At 35.4% G+C, this 19,031-nt stretch overlaps 3 protein-coding genes across 3 annotated transcripts; 2 read left to right on the plus strand and 1 right to left on the minus strand.

The window, feature by feature from the left end:
• Positions 1–37: 37 nt before the first annotated feature.
• On the plus strand, positions 38–2,218 carry LOC118269635 (esterase OVCA2). The gene is made up of 4 exons (XM_035584833.2): positions 38–720; positions 1,014–1,211; positions 1,295–1,438; positions 1,578–2,218. Exons 1-4 carry the CDS (start codon positions 279–281, stop codon positions 1,748–1,750), a joined length of 957 nt encoding a protein of 318 aa, XP_035440726.2. The 5' UTR covers positions 38–278; the 3' UTR covers positions 1,751–2,218.
• Positions 2,219–3,203: 985 nt separating this feature from the next.
• LOC118270009 (tRNA (guanine(10)-N2)-methyltransferase homolog) lies at positions 3,204–10,368 on the plus strand. Its single transcript, XM_035585422.2, has 9 exons — positions 3,204–3,421; positions 3,493–3,879; positions 4,224–4,358; positions 4,553–4,742; positions 5,124–5,197; positions 5,685–5,823; positions 6,116–6,314; positions 9,006–9,176; positions 9,821–10,368. The coding sequence occupies exons 1-9, from the start codon at positions 3,347–3,349 to the stop codon at positions 9,936–9,938; spliced, it is 1,488 nt and encodes a 495-aa protein (XP_035441315.2). The 5' UTR covers positions 3,204–3,346; the 3' UTR covers positions 9,939–10,368.
• Positions 10,369–13,244: 2,876 nt separating this feature from the next.
• Positions 13,245–18,304, minus strand: LOC118269694 (ER membrane protein complex subunit 2-A). Its single transcript, XM_035584944.2, has 7 exons — positions 18,100–18,304; positions 17,677–17,790; positions 17,229–17,379; positions 16,387–16,530; positions 14,552–14,708; positions 14,041–14,136; positions 13,245–13,725 (listed from the first exon to the last, which is right to left on the minus strand). The coding sequence occupies exons 1-7, from the start codon at positions 18,131–18,133 to the stop codon at positions 13,546–13,548; spliced, it is 876 nt and encodes a 291-aa protein (XP_035440837.1). The 5' UTR covers positions 18,134–18,304; the 3' UTR covers positions 13,245–13,545.
• Between the last annotated feature and the right edge of the window lie 727 nt (positions 18,305–19,031).

Raw genomic sequence — 19,031 nt, forward strand, 5'->3', positions numbered from 1 at the left:
CATCTATTATAATAAAGATCAATGGTCAACGTAGATTAACTATCTGTGGACCAATGGTCCCAGCATATTATGTATAAATACCATAACCTAGTGTTTTCTGTTGTCATTTTAATTAGTTTATCTTATAAGCATGCCGTTTGCTTACCGTTCAGGAATTACCGTCTGAGTTCAGGAATATAACCTCTGGAGTTGCTCTAGAGTGACGAAATAGATATCAGTAAATATATAATTGTGCAAATCGAATGTTCTTAATGTACCTATTAAATTAAAGCGGCATAATGTCGGAAGGGCAATCTGGCTCAAGTTCTGCTTCAAACCTACCTTCGGCTTCTATCATCGATACCGAAATGCCGTCGGTTTCAACTTCAAGCGAAACACCGTCGCCTTCAACTTCGACCGAAGCACCAGCGACTGCAACATCAAGCGAGGCACCATCGGCTACAACATCAAGTCCAGGCCAAATACCCGCAAATTTTACTTCGAATTCTGTACCTTCAACTAGTAACTCATCAACAACAAAAAGTCCAGACAAACTAGAAAAAGAGAAAAAGATTGATCCAATGAAGCTGAAAATTTTGTGCATTCATGGTCATAAACAAAACGGTGCAAAATTTAGAGCAAAATTAGGTGCTTTCCGAAAAATTGTTGATAAGTATGCATACCTTACATATATAACTGCCCCACATGCTGTTGCTGACACGACAGGTGGTGGAGATCAAGGTAATTACACTATCCATTCTTTTACTTGTTTCCCTCTTGTTTGTTTCCCCCTTAAATTAAAGTTAACTGTGAGGGAACTTAGGGAACCCTCATAAATACACATCAAAATGTAATATGTAGGTATTTTGATTCCCTTGAAAGCAAAATTTTGAATCGCAATACTGAATTTATAATATTACTGTTACATCATTAACTGCATGTTCGCAGTGTTTCATGACCATATATAGAACATAATATGTTTCAACTTTTACAAACATTATTTTTAATAATGTTACTTTGTTATTCATGTGCAGATCCTAGGACATGGTGGTATAATACTGAAGACAACAGTTACAGCGGAAAGTGCCTTGGTGGGCCAGCCTATGGATTTGAAGAAACATTACAGACTATAAAAACTGGAATGGATAACCTTGGGCCGTTTGATGGGCTTCTGGGATTCTCGCAAGGAGCCTGTCTTGTAGGTTTACTAGCAGCCATGCAGCAGAAACGATGTAAGAGATGTTCCTAAGAAATAGATGATAATGTTTGATTTTGTATGTAACATGTGAAATAATTTTTACCCTCTTTTTTTCAGTATTGCCGTACAGATTCAGATTTGTTATCATTATATCAGGCTACTTATCTGGAAGTCTTGTTCACAGGGGATTCTATGAACATAATATTATTACCATTCCATCTTTACATGTGTATGGAGAGACTGACTCCACAATACCCAAAGGTAAAGATTTCAACTTTCATTTAACCTGTTGCATTGTTGACCTCCTGCAAACCTACTGTGTTATGTTGGCATATAAGACACCGGATGGGTTAATAAAATAAGGATCTGTATGTTATTAAAATATTTCCTTCTTTTACAGAAATGAGTGAATGCCTTGCAAGCAAATTCAATGACCCTGTAACATTTGAGCATCCCAATGGCCATTATGTTCCGGTCTCAGGCGCAGTTAAAGCGATTTATGAAGACTTTTTGGCTGATATGTACCAGCAAAGGCTAATATACAGACAAGAAGTTGAGCGGACAGCAGAATAGCCATCTCTCTTTGAAGCTCATCCCATGCTTACCAGCCTTTTGATGGCAGATAGTGAGTTGCCAGATGTTCCCATTTTTACACTAAGTCCTCATTATCAGATGCTTCTACATCCACCTCCAAATCCATCAAATCCACCAAATCCGCCAAACCCACCCAACCAATAAAACTGCCTGGTTTTTATACTGTGTAGCAGTGTTGTGTCGTGTGCAGGAGCACTAAACCTGGTGTATTGTCGGAAGTTTTGACTTCATGTGTCGTCTATTGATTATGACGTCGATGATGAGAGGGAAAACTAAATATGAGGCTGCAGGATGACCTATCAAAGAGTGGAATGCTTTTTTCTACAGAATTAAATTGCCTAAATGGACAACTATGACAATGTCGGTTTATCGCAGCAGTGATGCATGAATTCTATATTATTATGTAATTAATTATTTTTGAAGTAAAATAAAATGTATGACTGCTAATCTAGAATGCCTTTCATTATACCCTCAATCCCCAAATAACCAATTTTTTTGCGAAGCTCTCACACTGTCGATTATTTTTTTCACTTCCTACCCTCACTTGGCTTGGTCGAATGGTTGTGAGTGTGACTACCTGACTAATTTTCTAATTGATAAAACATATTTACTATAGTTTAGTATTATTATTGTGTATAATGAATATTATACACCCGCTAGCTTAAACGACGGGCTAGACACATAAAAATTGGACTAAGTCCATGGATTTTTACGTATGTTGTCAGGAATATTGAATGGACTCTGGGATCTTGATCTCTAATAATAATTTAGGTACCTATTTGCAATGATCATGATAATAATTATGTTCACCCCCATTACATGGGACTACAGGTGTGTAGAAAAAATTGAGTACCCGCGAACCGCTAAAATAAATATAATAGCTCGAACTTCAGTTCAACCTTGAATCAAAAAGATAAGAATCAAACTCACAATACAAGTAGGCAGAATATATTTTCTATTCAAAAGGCTATTTCTGAAAAGATGTAGAAAAGAGATAATTTTACAGGATTCGCAAGCAATATTTTATCGCCCCTGCGCCTGCGCAGATTTTTTATGGAATAGGAGGTAAACGAGCAGACGGATCACCTGTAATATCAGTATGGCTAGCGATTAGGGTTACCCCTGGACACCTACAACACCTGTTGCTCGACCCTTGTTGATTGTAGCATAATATATTATAGCCTAATAGATTATTTTATCTAATATTGTACTTTTTTAAATAAATAAAGCTGAAGTTAGTTTGTTCGTTTGTTTGAATGCGCTAATCTCCGGACTACTGGTCCGAATTGAATTTTATTTGTGTGTTGGATAGTCCATTTATCGATGAAGGTCATAGGTTATAAAACATCACCCTAAAATCAAAAAGCTAGCTAGTTTTATATAATGTATTTTCTAGTTAACTTTTGAAATAGTACGGCATAGATAGACGCAAAAATATTCTGTTAGGTGTCAACGTGTTACTGTCACTGTCAGTGTCACACGAACGTATGTACACAAACACAACGTTGTTTATATTTTGAGGTTATGTTATTGAAACGATGAATTTATTTTAAATATTATTTTTGTTAAGACACTATGCAAACTGAATCAAAAATGTGGAGAAGATACTTAATGTGGTTCGCCCACGAACACATTGATTTCCGTCATGCAGTAAGTTTCGTAAACATTTTATGAACTGAGTAGATGAGTGGATTTCTATATTAAAATGTTATGTATTTCAGGAGATGCAAAGTATTATATCGTTATTGAATATACCGGTGAGGTATGTGGAGAAGCCATGCGTTCGGAAGCCGTATTGTATTGTAGAAATGCCTACAGAAGACTGCGTCAGAAAGATTGCTTCTCGTTCAGTACTTTTGAAAAACTGTATAGAATTATGGGCCAGAGCAAATACCGTGTCACAATTACACGTGAACTTGAAGAATTCGTTGAAAAATTCGACAGGCAGTTGGGTTAATGGAGAGAAAGATAATGATGGTGTGAGCAATACCTGTTTGTGCCCAAAAGAACTGATAGAATCGAGTTGTCCCCTTAAGAAATCTTTTAAGATCGAAGTTGAGACCTTTTGCAAGCACTACTCTATGAAGGAGAAGGTTTCAAAAATTGAAGTAAGTGTCCGTTTGTACTTGCTTACATTTATTACATAATTTAGGTTATTAGGCATGGCACACACAAGTTTATTACGACATTGAAAGTCTTGCAACATATTGTATACAATAGTTTCAATTTAGACTCCACATGTGTAAGAAGGTTGTTTAACACATTAAAGGCCATGGGGGCAGAAGTGACCGGCGCTAGCGGAGGATTTGCCTTCAACTAATTTTTGTTGGCAGTCAATGTGTTAAACAATAAACAAATTAAAATTATATAGGTATAGCTACTGATTTAAGTATGTTATTGCAATACATTTATAAGTAATCCAAATAAAAAAAAAATATGTATAATTTTTTAGACTTTCAGCTATTTACCATTTGAAGGTCCGGTAAAGCTAAAGAACCCAGATGTGACTTTAGCCTATCTGGAATTTTATGGTGTCGATCCTAATGATGTTCCCGACGAACCCTATGATGTCTTCTTTGGGAAATGGGTGAGAAAAACTTTACTGTTTTGTTTATGACCTGAATGGTCATAATATTTTTTAACAGATTCCAATATTTTTTTAACTTTGGGCCACTCTAAGATTTTCTCCTGTGGTTTTTTTTTCTGGAATAGGTGGCTATTGAGCAAACATACAATTTCACATAGGTACACATGACACCCATCCATTTACTTGTTTAACAGATAGCAGATGGTCAACGCGACCTGATCCAGGTGCACTCGTTGAAGAAGCGGCAGTTTATCGGCAACACCAGCATGGACGCGCAGCTGGCCATCATCATGGCCAACCAGGCACAAGTGAAGCTCGGAGACATGGTGCTGGATCCTTTCGTCGGCTCAGGGTCTCTACTTGTTGCTGCGGCACATTTTGGAGGTAAAGATATTGGCTTTTGTTGTTTACGTGCGTATCGTAACTTCCTTCCCTTCAAAAAACTTATACTTAATCATTATCTTATACAGACAGTGTATGCTGGTGCATACATTATTGTTAGGATTTTAATTAGCAATTGCAACTTACAACTAATTGACAAACGAGACAGTATTTATTCTACTTTATTCACTCTTAGTACGAGCTTGTTTTATGTTTAATGAGATCGAAATGTTACCACGTTCGATGCTCTGATTGGTTGGTTCAATTGTGCCGAACGCGCTCTCGTTTCGATCTCGTTAAACATAAAACAAACTCGTACTAAGCCCTCAGTTATATGTTTGTCGTGTTAAACTATATCTTAAAGTTGTATGTGTATATTTGTAGCGTATGTGTGGGGCTCCGACATCGACTACATGATGCTGCACGCGAGGACGCGCCCCACTCGCGTCGGTCAAAAGGTAACAAAGTATGTGTTGCGAAGGTTGAGGTGCTTTTCTATATTATTTTTATATGTATAATATTAATTCAATAGAAACGGGCGTTACTTTGCGGAAATCCATGCTACACACATAAGTGAAATGAAAACTAAAAATCTATTTATAAAAGTATTATTAGTTTTTTTCTAATCTTTATAATTTGCCTAGTGGCCTAAAACGATATTTCTCTAAGAATTTAGTACGCAATAGTGTACATACTTATTCCTTTAAACAATATTTTATTGATTCAAAAAAGTATTTTATTTTATTATTTTTAATATTTTATTGTCTGGAAAAATTTAAATAATAATTGCTTTTGACAGAGGAGACCCTTTTAATTGGGAAAATATATTTAGTTTGTATTTCTGTATTTCATAAATAAACATTATACAATATGGGGCAGCTTAGTGTTTTACCTGTGTTTAATAACTTAATTGGATGCTTTTTCTAGTACACTAATATTTTTTAGATTCGCACGAAAGAAGAGAGTATACGGGGCAACATGAGACAGTATGGAACTGAATCCAGGTACCTAGACGTGGTTGTCAGCGATTTCTCACTGCACAATTGGAGGTCGGACCTTAAATTTGACGCGATTATTACTGACCGTAAGTATTCCTTTTTGGTCGGTTTGTTAAATATATCTTTATACATGATGATTTGTCAGTGGTGTTTCGGAATGATATTTGGAAGCAAAACCGAGACCTCTTACTGGACAGACGAATGCAAAAGTACTTTATGTACTAGCTTTTGCGTGTGTTATTCCAGACCATAATCTACGTCTGATCCAAATTTCATCCCGATCCCTTCAGCTGTTTTGACGTAATTGAGCAACAAACATACACACAAACTTATATATTCATAATATTACTAAGACACTAATATTGTTTTAATTTTCAGCACCCTACGGCGTTAGGGAGCCGACAGAGAAGATAGGAATAGAGCGAGAGAACTACACATTATCTGAGGAGCACATGGCGAACCATGTACCTTCTAAAGTGGAGTATGGTTTGGGCCACATCTACAGCGACCTCCTCAACTTTGCCGCAACACATCTTGAGATGGGCCGACGACTAGTCTGCTGGTACCCGCTAGTTAGGTAAGTTTTTTAAAACCACAGAAGATCAAAGTGTGGGAGAGCCAGTGATACCACGGCCTCATAGAAAACCGACGTGAAATAACTTTCGTTGTGTGAGTGAGGTTACCGGAGGCCCAATTAACGCCCTTCCCCATCCTCGATTCCCCAATAACCCTTTAATTCCTAACCCCCAAAAGGCCGGCAACGCACTTGTAACTGTGTCTCTGGTGCTTAAAGTGGCCATGGGCGGTGGCGTCCTGTGTTTTATTCCAGACCATAATCTACCCCTGTTCCAAATTTCATACTGGTCTAGTCTACTCTAATTCAACAAAACGAAGTTTCGTCCGAAACTTCGAAGATTGCATACTACAATTCCATTTATTGCGAACTTTCGTGATAGTATAGGATCCCGCCATACAACGACCTTCACCGAGCTGGTTAATGGATGAAAGATATTCTTTATCAAATAAAATAAGTCAATAAATATATTGCGAATGGGTTGTCTAAAAAATTTCAGTCCAGAATATGATTACTTAACAATTGAAATTTTTTAACGATGAAAAAATGAACACCGTTCAAGAATTTACTGCCAATATGTATGGCGTCAACAATTGCACAAAAGTGAATGAAGCGAGATATCACATTTTTCTGAAGTAATATTCTGCCAAAGAAGACAGCGAGCAGTTTAAAAAAAATGGCTTTGACTCCAACTCTATACCACCATGCTGGATATCATTGACTCAGAAAATTTTACGAACTATTTTCGTGGTTTTTAGTCAGCAAGAGTCCGACACTCCTTTTCGCCTCGCTTAAGTCATTGCAAGCCTAACTTTGCCATACTACAAGCATAAAGTCCAGGGGCGTAACTAGCGCCGTATCTAGTATTAGCGGTGGACAGCCGGTGTAAGAACAAGATTTTATCAAGTCATTTAAAATTACCCACCATAACAGCTGATGCACATTAGATAGGTCGGTGGCAGGCGGTTGTTACATCAATTTAGTGGGTACTTCATTAAAATATACAATTTAGTTAATTTGCAAGAGATTACTATGGAATGTTCCATTGCTGTAGATTTCAATATGATTAGTAGATTAGTTGGTAATTTTGCATTCACAATTTTTCGTTCCACCCACAAAATTATTAAAGGTGATCGGAATGTGTATGTGTATATTATATGGTAATACTTACGAAGTTCAATTTATTTATTACTACCTACCTTGGATAATATAATTCGTATTTCTGATTTCTTTTAACCGACTTCAAAAAAGAAGGAGGTTCTCAATTTGACTTGTATGTATGTATGTATGTTTGTCCGTGTTTATCTCGCGATTGGCTGAACTGATTTTGATGCGGTTTTATTTTTTCGTTTGTTACGTTTTTATTAAAGTTGGACATAATATGGTATGTTCCCAACCATGGGTTGCTCTTCGATTTTATTTGTGTACAATAAAAAAACAAAATAAAATCTATATATAAAAATCAATCGAGATCGGCTGGACCGATTTGGCTAATTTTGGTCTTGAATTAGTTGTGGAAGTCCAGGGAAGGTTTAAAAGGTGGGAATAAAATGAATAAATGAATAAAAGGCAGTGCGAAGTTTGCCGGCTCACATAGTGTATAGTAAAATATAATCTATACTATCTATACTATACTAATATACTAATATATACTTATACTAATATATACTATTAATATATACTATTAATATTATAAAGCTGAATAAGCTGAAGAGTTTGTTTGTTTGTTTGAACGCGCTAATCTCCGGAACCACTGGTCCGATTTGAATAATTCTTTTTTTGTTGGATGATGCATTTATCGAGGAAGGTTATAGGCTATAAAACATCACGCTATGACCAATAGGAGCCGAGCAGAGCGGGTGAAACCGCGTGGAAGTAGCTAGTATTGTATATATGTATTATGAAATGTTAGTCGTGAACTCAAGTATTCCTATTGTTGCCTTATGCAACCTACAGTCTATAAAAACGTATCTATACGCACGATGGAATCGTAAAGTGTACATTGAATATTTTTTTAACTATCTGCTCAAAGTTATGAAATCAGTCATCTAACCTATTGTAATATCGTTCTACCCTCAACAAGGAATTCAGGGGAACACTTTGTCATGTCATACCTACTTAGGTGTGCTTAGGTATTTTTTATGTTTAAGTATGAGGGTAAGCCTATATTATATAAAACGCTTTAGTTGTTTTTAAATGCATTATTTACTTACATAGTTTATTGTATGTAATATAAATTACTATAGATTTATAATGACATAACATTCGAAAGGGTGGGCAGGGATGCTAAATATGTATATGTAAAGTAATGTTATGAGGCTTATGTATTCACATATTTATTGCACAATATACACAGAAATAAATAAGCTAATCAATTTTTTTTGTTTCTTACCTTACCTACAGGTCCCTGTTATGACGAAGCTAAAAGTAGATGAGTCTTACCTTACCTACTTAGTACACTCGGCGTCACAAAAACGTTTGCAATTCTATCCTACTAATGGGCATTTTAATAGTAAAAGTTTGTGAGGATGTATGAATGTTAGTAGTTCTTTCACGCGAAAACTACTAAATGAATTTTGATGAAACTTAACACTCAAGATAGCTTATCATCTAGAATAACATACGAGTTATTTTTTATAACTGGGAATTGTGAAACCGGGGTCCTGTCTATAATTGTATTAATATTGTCTCCAGGGAAGAGTACCAGGAGTCTCAGTTACCGTCACACCCGTGTCTGAAGCTGGTGGCTAACTCGGAACAGGTGCTCTCCAAGCTGGCAGCGAGGAGACTGCTCACGTACGAGAAAATACTAGATGACGTGCCCAACATGCCAGTAGATCCCAACGCTGGAGTCCATAACTTTAGGTAACGTACTATTTATTTCTTGTAACCTATGTACTTTGTCTGTTCAAGGTCATTTATAAGTAAAGGATTTGTTTAAATAATATCAATATCGAACTTTTGAAAGCGAAGCAAAATATGCAATGTATGTATATTTGTTTGTACTGGTTGGCGCGGTTAGATCATAATATCATAGTACCTAAAATGAATTTTGTTATCAAACAATTTTTGTTTTTAATTTTGTAAAGTTTTAATAAAACTTTGTGGTTTTTCAAGTATGCAGGAGGATATCCCACTGTAGTTTATGCTATGTGTTTGTCTTAAATCATTGAAATGACTGATTGTACACTAGACTTGTTTTGCATAATCTACCGACATTTCGTATACAATATAAAACAAAGATTTGTGATGATCAAGTAAAAACGTTATGATTTATTTGCATAGTTTTTGTTAACATACCTCCCTAAGTAGTTAGGTACATAATTTTTAAAATATCCCATTGTGCGTTTGTGCACGACTTATAGAAACTACTAATACTTACGATTTGTATGCAGTTTTCATTGGATAGACTGAATGTTTCACTGTATATGTTAGATGAAAAGCTAGTTTAATTTTTTATAGATAAATGTAGGACTGAGGGTAATAAATGTTAACCTATTTATTTGCAGGGAAAAGTACTTTACTATGGGTGAGACGACGAGACGAGAGAGGAAAGAGAAAAGGGCCGAAGAGGTCGCAGCCTACCTCGCGAGGAAACTGGAGTCCACCAGATATGACCTCACGTGAAACATAACCTCCGTACTCCTGCTCCATTCCCAAGACTTGGGACCACTTAGTCTTATTACGAATTGATGACGGATCTTAAACCAAAACCTTGAATTCTGTCCCCTTGGTTTTTAACAAAAGTTTAATAGATTTGAAACCTCACATAAGTTATCCGATCAAACTTATGTGACTGATAACTCATACAAGTTATGTCGTTAATTCCAATTTATCTAGCACATAACAGCTATCCGGATATTGTGAAACAGACCTTTAATCGAAAATCCGTCTTAATACAAAGATTTCAGATTGAAATTGTTATTACATAATTTCGATTGTTGCCTTAATCATTCGGTTCAATCAGTCAGTATTTTATTTTCACGTGAAAGTTACCTGTAACGATGTTAAATAATGTATGTTAAGTGTTAATTAAAATACAGATTTTAACAACATTTTTTCTTGTTGGTTTTATTTATTGTTCCTCCATGTTAGAATTTTGAATATGGTAAGTACCTAGTGGATTTTTTTTACCGTCCAATCAAGTAGATATAAATTAAAATAATTACGTATGTATTGTAAAACACGCATCCTTTTCCGTTGGTAACTTTGAAAGGTTTTGTTTTAATCATTCAATTAAAACAAACGTACAAGTAGCATAGTCATACTAATTACTAGCACCTAAGTAAAAAATTTATTTTTTACGCTGTCTATACTCTTATAGATAACAGTATAATATTTTTCGACGAAGGGGTATCGTTAGATTGCAAGAGTAGGTACACAGACACACACAATAGTTCAATTACTTTTCGCCGATGTAAGTTAAACTAAACATTTTATAGTAGAAGGTACAAGAATTTTAACAGTAATGTTTCACTCTCTTCTTGGCGCCTATTGACCGTAGCGCGATATTTTAAAGAATTATAGCCATCTTCTTCTTCTAGATCTTTTATAAGATAACATTTTATAAAGTGATTATATTTTTTCAGCAAATAACTTACTTATCGTCTTAAATTTGCTTAAAATATACAAAAACGAAGTACGTATAAAAGTCTAATTATGCTGGATAACAAAATATTCCGCAACCTTCTAGTAGCCAACTAACGAAAATGATAGTTTTTGATTGTTTTTATACAATGTGATAGGGGCGAGACTTCTAACCTGTTAAGGCTGAGTTCTACACCTAATTTTATCGACAAAAGTCGGGGGCCGAAGGGGTCGAATCCCCTCCCCTAAAAGTTATGGCTATTTTAATATTTTTTTTTACTTTTTTTGATATCAAAGGTTGTATGCGTCGTAGTACAAAAAAAAAACAACAAACGGTACCTAATAACCTTGGCTAACTAATTCATTACTTTTTCATATGTTTGATAATGTTTTGGTGAAAAAAAAAATCATTTGTGAATTATTTTTACCGAAAAAAAATCACTATTTTTCAATATTTTCAATTAGGGGTTCAACCCCCCATATTATTTTTTTTGACGATAAAATTAGATGTAGTACGGTTAGAAGTCTCGCCCCTATCACATTGTATATTGAATTAATAAGTTGTTACAACTAATATTTTTGACTGAAAAAACTATCAAGTAAGATTTTGTGTCTGTAAACATACCCAACAAAGAGTAAAATAATAATATTGAGAAATACCCACTAAAGATTTTTATTTATAAATCCAGAACTTTCTGCAATACATACAAGAATATTATAAAGAGGGAGGTATAATAGAAAAATAGAAAAACAAAAAACTGACGGTAACATAATATTTATTTAAATTAAATAATAATTACTTATACCCAACTTTGACAACCAAAAACATTCCATACACCATGTTTTCGATGTTAATAAAACATTTGATTTACTTAAATATATCTTCATAATATACACAATATGGAATAAATAATAACGGAAACACATTTTGTGATCTAAGGCCTACTGTCCAAGATAATTAATGCTTGCATCTTGCTAGAAACAATGAAAACTGTCTGCGAAGTGGCTACGACATATTATCCTGTCGTGGATAGTAGACCAACTCTCTTAGTAGATGGTATAATATGATCTTACAAACAACGTCACCCAGAGACACTCAAAACACCAGAATGAAAAGTACACTGCTGGCATCCGTTACCAATTAACATATTAGTTCCGAATCCGAAAGTTGTTATTTTGCAGTCGCAATAAGGCGACAAACAATTTCTATCCTTTGTTCAATTCCCTTAGTACGAGTTTGTTTTACGTGGAACGAACACGAAACGAGACTGCGTTCGGCGCTCTTATTGGTTATAGCTTAAAGCAAACTCGTACTAAGGTACGTACAAGTCAAAAACAGTTTAAAAATGTGGTAAGATTACTTACCAAGATTACTATTAAATAACAACACTGATAAATTAAAAAAGGGATGAAGACATAACAAGTGACGTCCCAGGATCGCTCATTCAAGGGATTGCTGCTGAAGCCGTACCTATTATGTTTATAGAAGAACTAGCTTTTGCCCGCGACTTCGTCCGCGTGGTTGTGTTAGTGGTTGGTGGTCAAAATTAAACGCCTTCTACCCTTTTTATTTGTTATAAAATAAAAAGTAGCCTATGTTCTTTCGTTCCCCATAAAGTGTCTAAATACAAAGTTTCACTGTTAGAATATTTAAAAATGACGAATTTCCATATGATCATTCATCCCCTATTTTTACCCACTCTCCCCTATTTTTTTTTTTGCAATAAACAGTAGTTTATGTTCTTTCGTTCCCCATTAAGTGTAGAAAAATACAAAGTTTCACTGTTACAGCTTTAAAAATGACGAATTTCTATTGAACATTCATACCTTAATTTTACCCACTCTCCCCTATATTTTGCAATAAAAAGTAAAGTCTATGTTGTTCTTCAGGGTCTATTCTATCTCTGCACCAAATTTTATCAAAAATGTTCGGTTTACTGGTTTAGGCGTAACGGCGTAAGTGTGAGCCGCGATGATCTCCCGCACGCGCACCCCTGGCCTTGGCGACGTCTACTTCGCAACGGGCCGTGAAGCAGAAATCGTAATATTTTGCAATTTCATACACAACTTCAAAACCAAACGTCCAATTTTAATCCTTCAAAGACCAAATATTATTTAAATAAACTGATACTTATTGAGTAACTTCGTTTGGTTGATTTTTTCAGTTTGTGTCCGAAAAATCCAAATATCTTACGGAACCCTATTTTTTTCCAAAATGAAGTATAGCCTAAAAACTCGTGGTAATGTAGCTTTCGATGGTGACAGAATAAAAAAATCGGACAGTAACAAGTGACGCCTATTCATTACAACCAAACAAACAAACAAAGTTTTCCTCAAATAATATACAATATTTCAAGTAATATTAAGTGTAAGATTTTTATTGTTATTATTTGAATGACATCTGTTTTTTATAATGGGGTTTTAGGGTTCTAGCCCTACTTTGGATGAGTCACTGTCGCTGACATTAAATTTAAAATGCATGATTACTATATTCTTAATAATTTTACACACAATCAGTGCTGTATCTTTATAATTATAATAATTAATAAACAAACATGACTATAGACAAGTACCCTAGTGACGATATAGTCAGGTCCTCTATAATATTATTGTTACAATTTATCTATATTAGTGCTATAGAATATGGTTAGTCAGTGATGGCGAGTGCGAGCATCATCTGCGAGAGGTCTGGAGTAGGCGGCAGCGCGCGGGCGGCCCGCTGGCGGCGCGCGGCCGACGACTGCGCCCACTGACACAGCTTCCACACCTCCTTGCGCTTGGAACTGTTGCCCGCTGACTTGTAGTGGTTCAGTAGGTTGTTTGTTACCTGAACAAACATTTATTCAATGAAGATACATTATGATATGAAGCGCGACGTTACTGCAGCTCAAATTTGATATTGGAAAAAATAAGCTTAACCCGTCGTATACTGAAGGACTGATCAGTGCGAGACACAATGTGTATTCTATTGTTGTCTCATATACTTGGAGACGAAAGGGTAAACAATATCAGATGACCAATACCAGTATGTGACTGACAAAAGTAGGTATGTTAGTATAACAAATGATACTTTCGTAAATATAAATGATTTTACAAACATCAATGTTTTTTAAAAGGATTATTAGTACAGATTAAAACTTACCAAGAACAGGCCAAGCAAGGCCCTCATGTTCTCTGGGTTGAGCTTCAAAGCCTGGCAGTAGTAAGTCTTGGCTAACTCCATGTTCTCCACACCACCCTGGAAATTATGATTGACATATTTAGAAAAAAATCTAAACCATTATAGTCAACAATTTTGATGTATAATCATCACTTTTCGATCTAAAAATATTTGCTGAGGAAGTGAGAAGATCAGGGGCAAGATTTAACAAATGACAACATAATACTATTCCTCGAAGTGATTAGATTGAAAAAAAAACGACACACTTTACATGTTTTTTGCTTTAAATGAGGATGTTACTACAGAAAATCTACCCTGTTACTACAGTAAATATCTAAAATTAAAGTATTTCTCAAATAAGAAGAAAGAAGGAGAATAAGTTGTTGTTTGTGTTGTTACACATAAGATTCACATCATGTTGGTATCAATCAGGTTTCCATGGTATGTTAATTTTAATAAATTAAAACAAGACTAAGATTAAATGTCCACTTACCATAGTGTACCTGATGTCGGCCAGGCGCTGGTGCATGAGGTGGTTGTGTGGCTGGTGCAGGATGAGCTCCTCGGCGCAGAAGGCGGCGCGCGAGTACTCCTGCACCTGCAGGTACAGCGAGCACAACTCCTGCCACGCCTCCACGTCTGACATGAACCTGAACATAAAAGGAATTTATTTTTAAGTAAAATTTACCGAATTTTAAGAAGTGGAGCTTTTTTAGAATAAAACTTTCATTAACATTTTGTCAGCATCATAAAGTCAAAGTCAAAGTCAAAATTATTTATTTCAATTAGACCAGGAAGGCACTTTTGAACGTCAAAGCAAATATAATAATATTAATAACGTCAGTCTGTCGGTCAGTCCTCTGTGAAGCTATTTACTCGTTCCAAAGTCGATTCCTATGGAGAAGAACGAGCAAGAAACTCCATAGGTTACTCTTTTGAACAGATTCACAATACAATTCATGGTTACATTGTTTCGATTGCTTCAACTATGTGAGAACAATGTAAAATAATATTAGTCAAAGTGATGAAAATAACCCTGAGGACAAGTCAATATTAATGCAGTCTGGAACCACTTCCCAGTTGACAGCGCCCGTTCACGAACATGACATACACCAGCACTGCCCAACTCAACCATGTTGCAGGGAATCGAGCGATCCAATGCCCGTGCCGCCGCCAATAAATGAGTGAATGACAACTCCAAGCTGACACAAGTGCATTCTACTAGTCTAATACAGTCTTAGCAAATTACAGGCTCTCACAACAATGATTTATCTAATTTAACAGAACAAATTGAAATAACATGGTTTCATTATTACAGTCCTTGGAATTACTTCATTTTTTCGTTACCCTGTGGAGCCGGCCACTGCCTCCAAGCATTTTTATCCTCTATATAATCATTCAATTTGTAGTATGCTAATCTACACATCGTTTTTTTAATACATAATTTAAATTGTCTCATTTAGGTGTTTTATTTCCTCTTATTATGTTATAACATTTAACACCGAATCCCATGAACGACTTACTTATTTTTGACAATCTAAAGAATGGCTGGCTCAATCTATCCTTATGTCTAGTTTCATAATTGTGTCTGTCAGACACTTTGTCAAACAAGTTTAGATTTCCTAACATTAATGTTTTCATAGATAAATTGACATGGAACGGTCATTATTGATCTACTTAAACTTTTCCCTGAGTCTGTTCGCTAAACCAAGATTGTAGATAGCTCTGAATTTTGTTTAAAAAAGACTCAATGTCAGCAGCCTGTCCCCACAGTAAAATGCCGTACCATATGCTATGGAAGTAACTGAAGTACACTAGTCTTTCCGTGTCTATGTCAGTTGACTGTCGGATTTTGCAGACAACATAAGCTGTAGAGCTTAATCGTCCCGCTAGAGATGTAATGTGAGGCCCTGCAATTTGGTCTACGGTGATTCCCATGCCTTTCCAATTCTAAGACGAACCGATATGTCACATTTATTACTTTTAACATTTGGCAAAACAAATCTAATACATTTTGTCTTTTTATCGTTTAAGACTAAGTTATTGACTGGATTCTGAACCTTCATTAGAGCATCATTTGTCGCATTGTCATATCCTTTGCAAGCATAAATATTTTTCAATTATTTCCAGACCTTACAAAATATATAAAGTGTGTGTTTGTTTCGTCGAAAACTATAATCTCCTATAATCTAAATTATTATTTAAGTTAAAAATTATTTATGTGTAGAAGTCTATTAACAGAGCAACCACTTGATATGATCTGAACTTCTGAATCAACAGCTGAAACCATGCGGAAGTAGGTTGTCTAATAAATATATGTGATCTTACTTCTTGAGGTAGTCAACAAGTTCCTTGATGGCTTCAGAGATGAGTCCTTGAGCCTTCAGTATGGCGACACGCCGCTTCCTGGCCGCCGAGTTGGTCTCATCAGCCTTTATAATACTGTCCAATACTTCCAAAGCTTCATCATACCTGGAAACATATTTTATTTTGTTATGAAAACATTTTCGTTTTATGTCTACAAGTCTATTGTGTTCAGCTAAAAGACTGCCTCGTTGGTCGAGTGGTCGCAAGTGCGACTGCCGTACAAGGGGTCTCGGGTTCGATTCCCGGGTCAGGCAAAGAATTGCTTTGGAATTGTGTCCAGTATATGGCAATAGGCTCACCCCCTATTACATTGGACTTATAATACAAATGGTGAAAAGTGGGTGTACATTGTATAGCGGCATTACATGCCGTAATGTGCACCTCTGCCTACCCCTTCGGGGATAAAAGGCGTGACGATATGTGTGTATGTATGTATTCAGCTAAAAGATATATTCCAGACTGCTTTGATAGCAGTTTATAGTTTGGAATTATGGTTTCAAGCCACATCAGTACCCTTAGTACAAGTTTGTTTCACATTTAACATGATCAAACGAGAGTGAGTTCGGCGCTCTGATTGGTTGCTTCATTTGAGCCAGCCAATTAGAGAACTAAATGCACTCTTGCTTCGTTTTCATTGACGTAAAGCAAACTCTTACTAAGGGTACTGGACTCTTGTTTATGAGCAGTCAACTTAGTTGATAATTATGAGTCTTAACCAACTTGATATGATGATATGGATATATGGGTCCCTATGAGTTATTGCAAAAACTAATTAAAAGCTTAAAAAAATAACTAGTACTAACTTTTCCTCAGCCTCCAGTAGTGCTGCCTTGTGCCTCATGACACGCATGCTGCCTGGGAACTCATTGGACAGTATGTAGATACACATGGTGGCCACTCCATATGAGTGGCAGTCCAGGGCAGCATATATAACTTGTTCCAACACCAGGTGTTCTGAAAATTTGAAATAAAAATGGTAAATGAACAATTTGTAAAACTTTTCAAGATTTCGTCCAGTCTCCTAGTCAAATATCACAGACTTATAGCTATCAGTATCATAGTAGGTCATTGGGATATGAGCATCAAAATCATTTAAGCATGCTGGCCTTATAAAAACCTTGCTTAAGGTTGGTAGTGAGTTCTATGTAGCTTCTCAAATGTTACAATAGATTTAGAGAATTAGGATATAATTTGCATTGCATCGCAATTGTTGCTGTTTTCATGACATATGTCAATGAACATTGTACTCACTCTCATTGCCAAGTTTGCTCAAGTCATCACTTAACACTGTAGTCCATAACTCCATCACATCTTCACTCCTTCTCTCATTGTTCTCCCTCCATTGACGAAGCAAGTCTTTGGCTTCTGAAATGTTTAGTATTTGTTGAAAAGTTAAGTACAGCAAACATTTTTACTGACTATTAGAATTAAATACACATTATGACTATTTAATTAAGGGTTTTACATACATACATAATAATATTAACAGCTATTATTAGTTCACAAATTATAGCACCAAAAACATGTTTTCAGTTTTCATACTGATAGTTATTAAAATGAAAATATTCGCTTCGGCTATTATAGTTAGATGAACTAGATCTTTAAAAAATGTTTCTTTAAATCCAAATACAGTGGCTAAAACGCAGAGAATATTAAAATTAATTAAATACACACCGCTGTAAGTTAACTCTTCGAAGTTGTAAGACATTTTGCTAATTGATTTCAATTTATCTTGAATTAGGATTGATTCTAGTTCACGTGGAAACTATAGTAATAGATAGTGATAAGTTAAACTTGATTCTCAATTAATTAAAAATTCAAGTTTATTTTATATTATCGCAATGAGTTGTAGTTGTGAAGACTGAAAGAAGGAAATGTCACAATAATTATTATGTCAATGTCAGTTTTTCAGTTGTGTGTGTCAGTCGATGAATGATAAGGGTGGATTCGACAATTCGATGGATTTGGATCTATTATATCGATTATTCACATTTACTAGGTTGTAATTGGTTGTTTCTCCTCTTCTGTCTACTTGCGTCGTTTGTTCTCAATGTTGAAGGTCGTGACCTCGACGAATCACCTTATTTACTATCGTTCGCCATATTAAATTTGTAGTTTAACCTGAATAATAATTTATAGTGTAAAATGTAAGCAAGTATTGTAACATTTGGGCCTTTTTCCTCAATATAGATGAACGAAACGCACAGTACAGCGATTTTCTCGTTTGGTCAATGAATCATTCTAATAAGAAAGGCATTATAATGACATCACTCAAATGCCTCTAATCTTTATTCACCTTGGAACTAAATCGATTCTTGTTGATAATCGATTTGAGGTGCCACTCTAGAGGGCATGGACCTTGTCCACAAAGGACAAAATAACTACCCTAAAGTCATTGACCTATTTAGCGCGTTCCAGTTCAATGTCTCATCAAAAACGATAAAAGAAGTAAAGTGATCGAGTATTATTTTCGATGCTATTATTTGACAAGTACAGTTATTTGATTTGTTAAGTTAATAATAATAAAATCATGTCTAAAACTTTGATAACGTATCAATAAATCATTTGCATTAAAAATGAGAACAGGAAACCAAAATCATTCCAGT

Source organism: Spodoptera frugiperda, chromosome 30 (assembly GCF_023101765.2).
Source record: "Spodoptera frugiperda isolate SF20-4 chromosome 30, AGI-APGP_CSIRO_Sfru_2.0, whole genome shotgun sequence".
NCBI lineage: Eukaryota > Metazoa > Arthropoda > Insecta > Lepidoptera > Noctuidae > Spodoptera > Spodoptera frugiperda.

Excerpts from the sequence above, each read along its gene's own strand:
- LOC118269635 (XM_035584833.2), top strand. The coding sequence starts at position 279 with ATGTCGGAAGGGCAATCTGGCTCAAGTTCTGCTTCAAACCTACCTTCG. Across the intron at positions 721-1,013 it reads GACAGGTGGTGGAGATCAAG|ATCCTAGGACATGGTGGTAT; the intron begins GTAATTACACTA and ends ATTCATGTGCAG. Across the intron at positions 1,212-1,294 it reads AGCCATGCAGCAGAAACGAT|TATTGCCGTACAGATTCAGA; the intron begins GTAAGAGATGTT and ends TCTTTTTTTCAG.
- LOC118270009 (XM_035585422.2), top strand. The coding sequence starts at position 3,347 with ATGCAAACTGAATCAAAAATGTGGAGAAGATACTTAATGTGGTTCGCC. Across the intron at positions 3,422-3,492 it reads ACATTGATTTCCGTCATGCA|GAGATGCAAAGTATTATATC; the intron begins GTAAGTTTCGTA and ends TATGTATTTCAG. Across the intron at positions 5,824-6,115 it reads TGACGCGATTATTACTGACC|CACCCTACGGCGTTAGGGAG; the intron begins GTAAGTATTCCT and ends TTTAATTTTCAG.
- LOC118269694 (XM_035584944.2), bottom strand. The coding sequence starts at position 18,133 with ATGTCTTACAACTTCGAAGAGTTAACTTACAGCG. Across the intron at positions 17,380-17,676 it reads GAGCAAACTTGGCAATGAGA|AACACCTGGTGTTGGAACAA; the intron begins GTGAGTACAATG and ends TCAAATTTTCAG. Across the intron at positions 16,531-17,228 it reads CTACTGGAGGCTGAGGAAAA|GTATGATGAAGCTTTGGAAG; the intron begins GTTAGTACTAGT and ends ATATGTTTCCAG.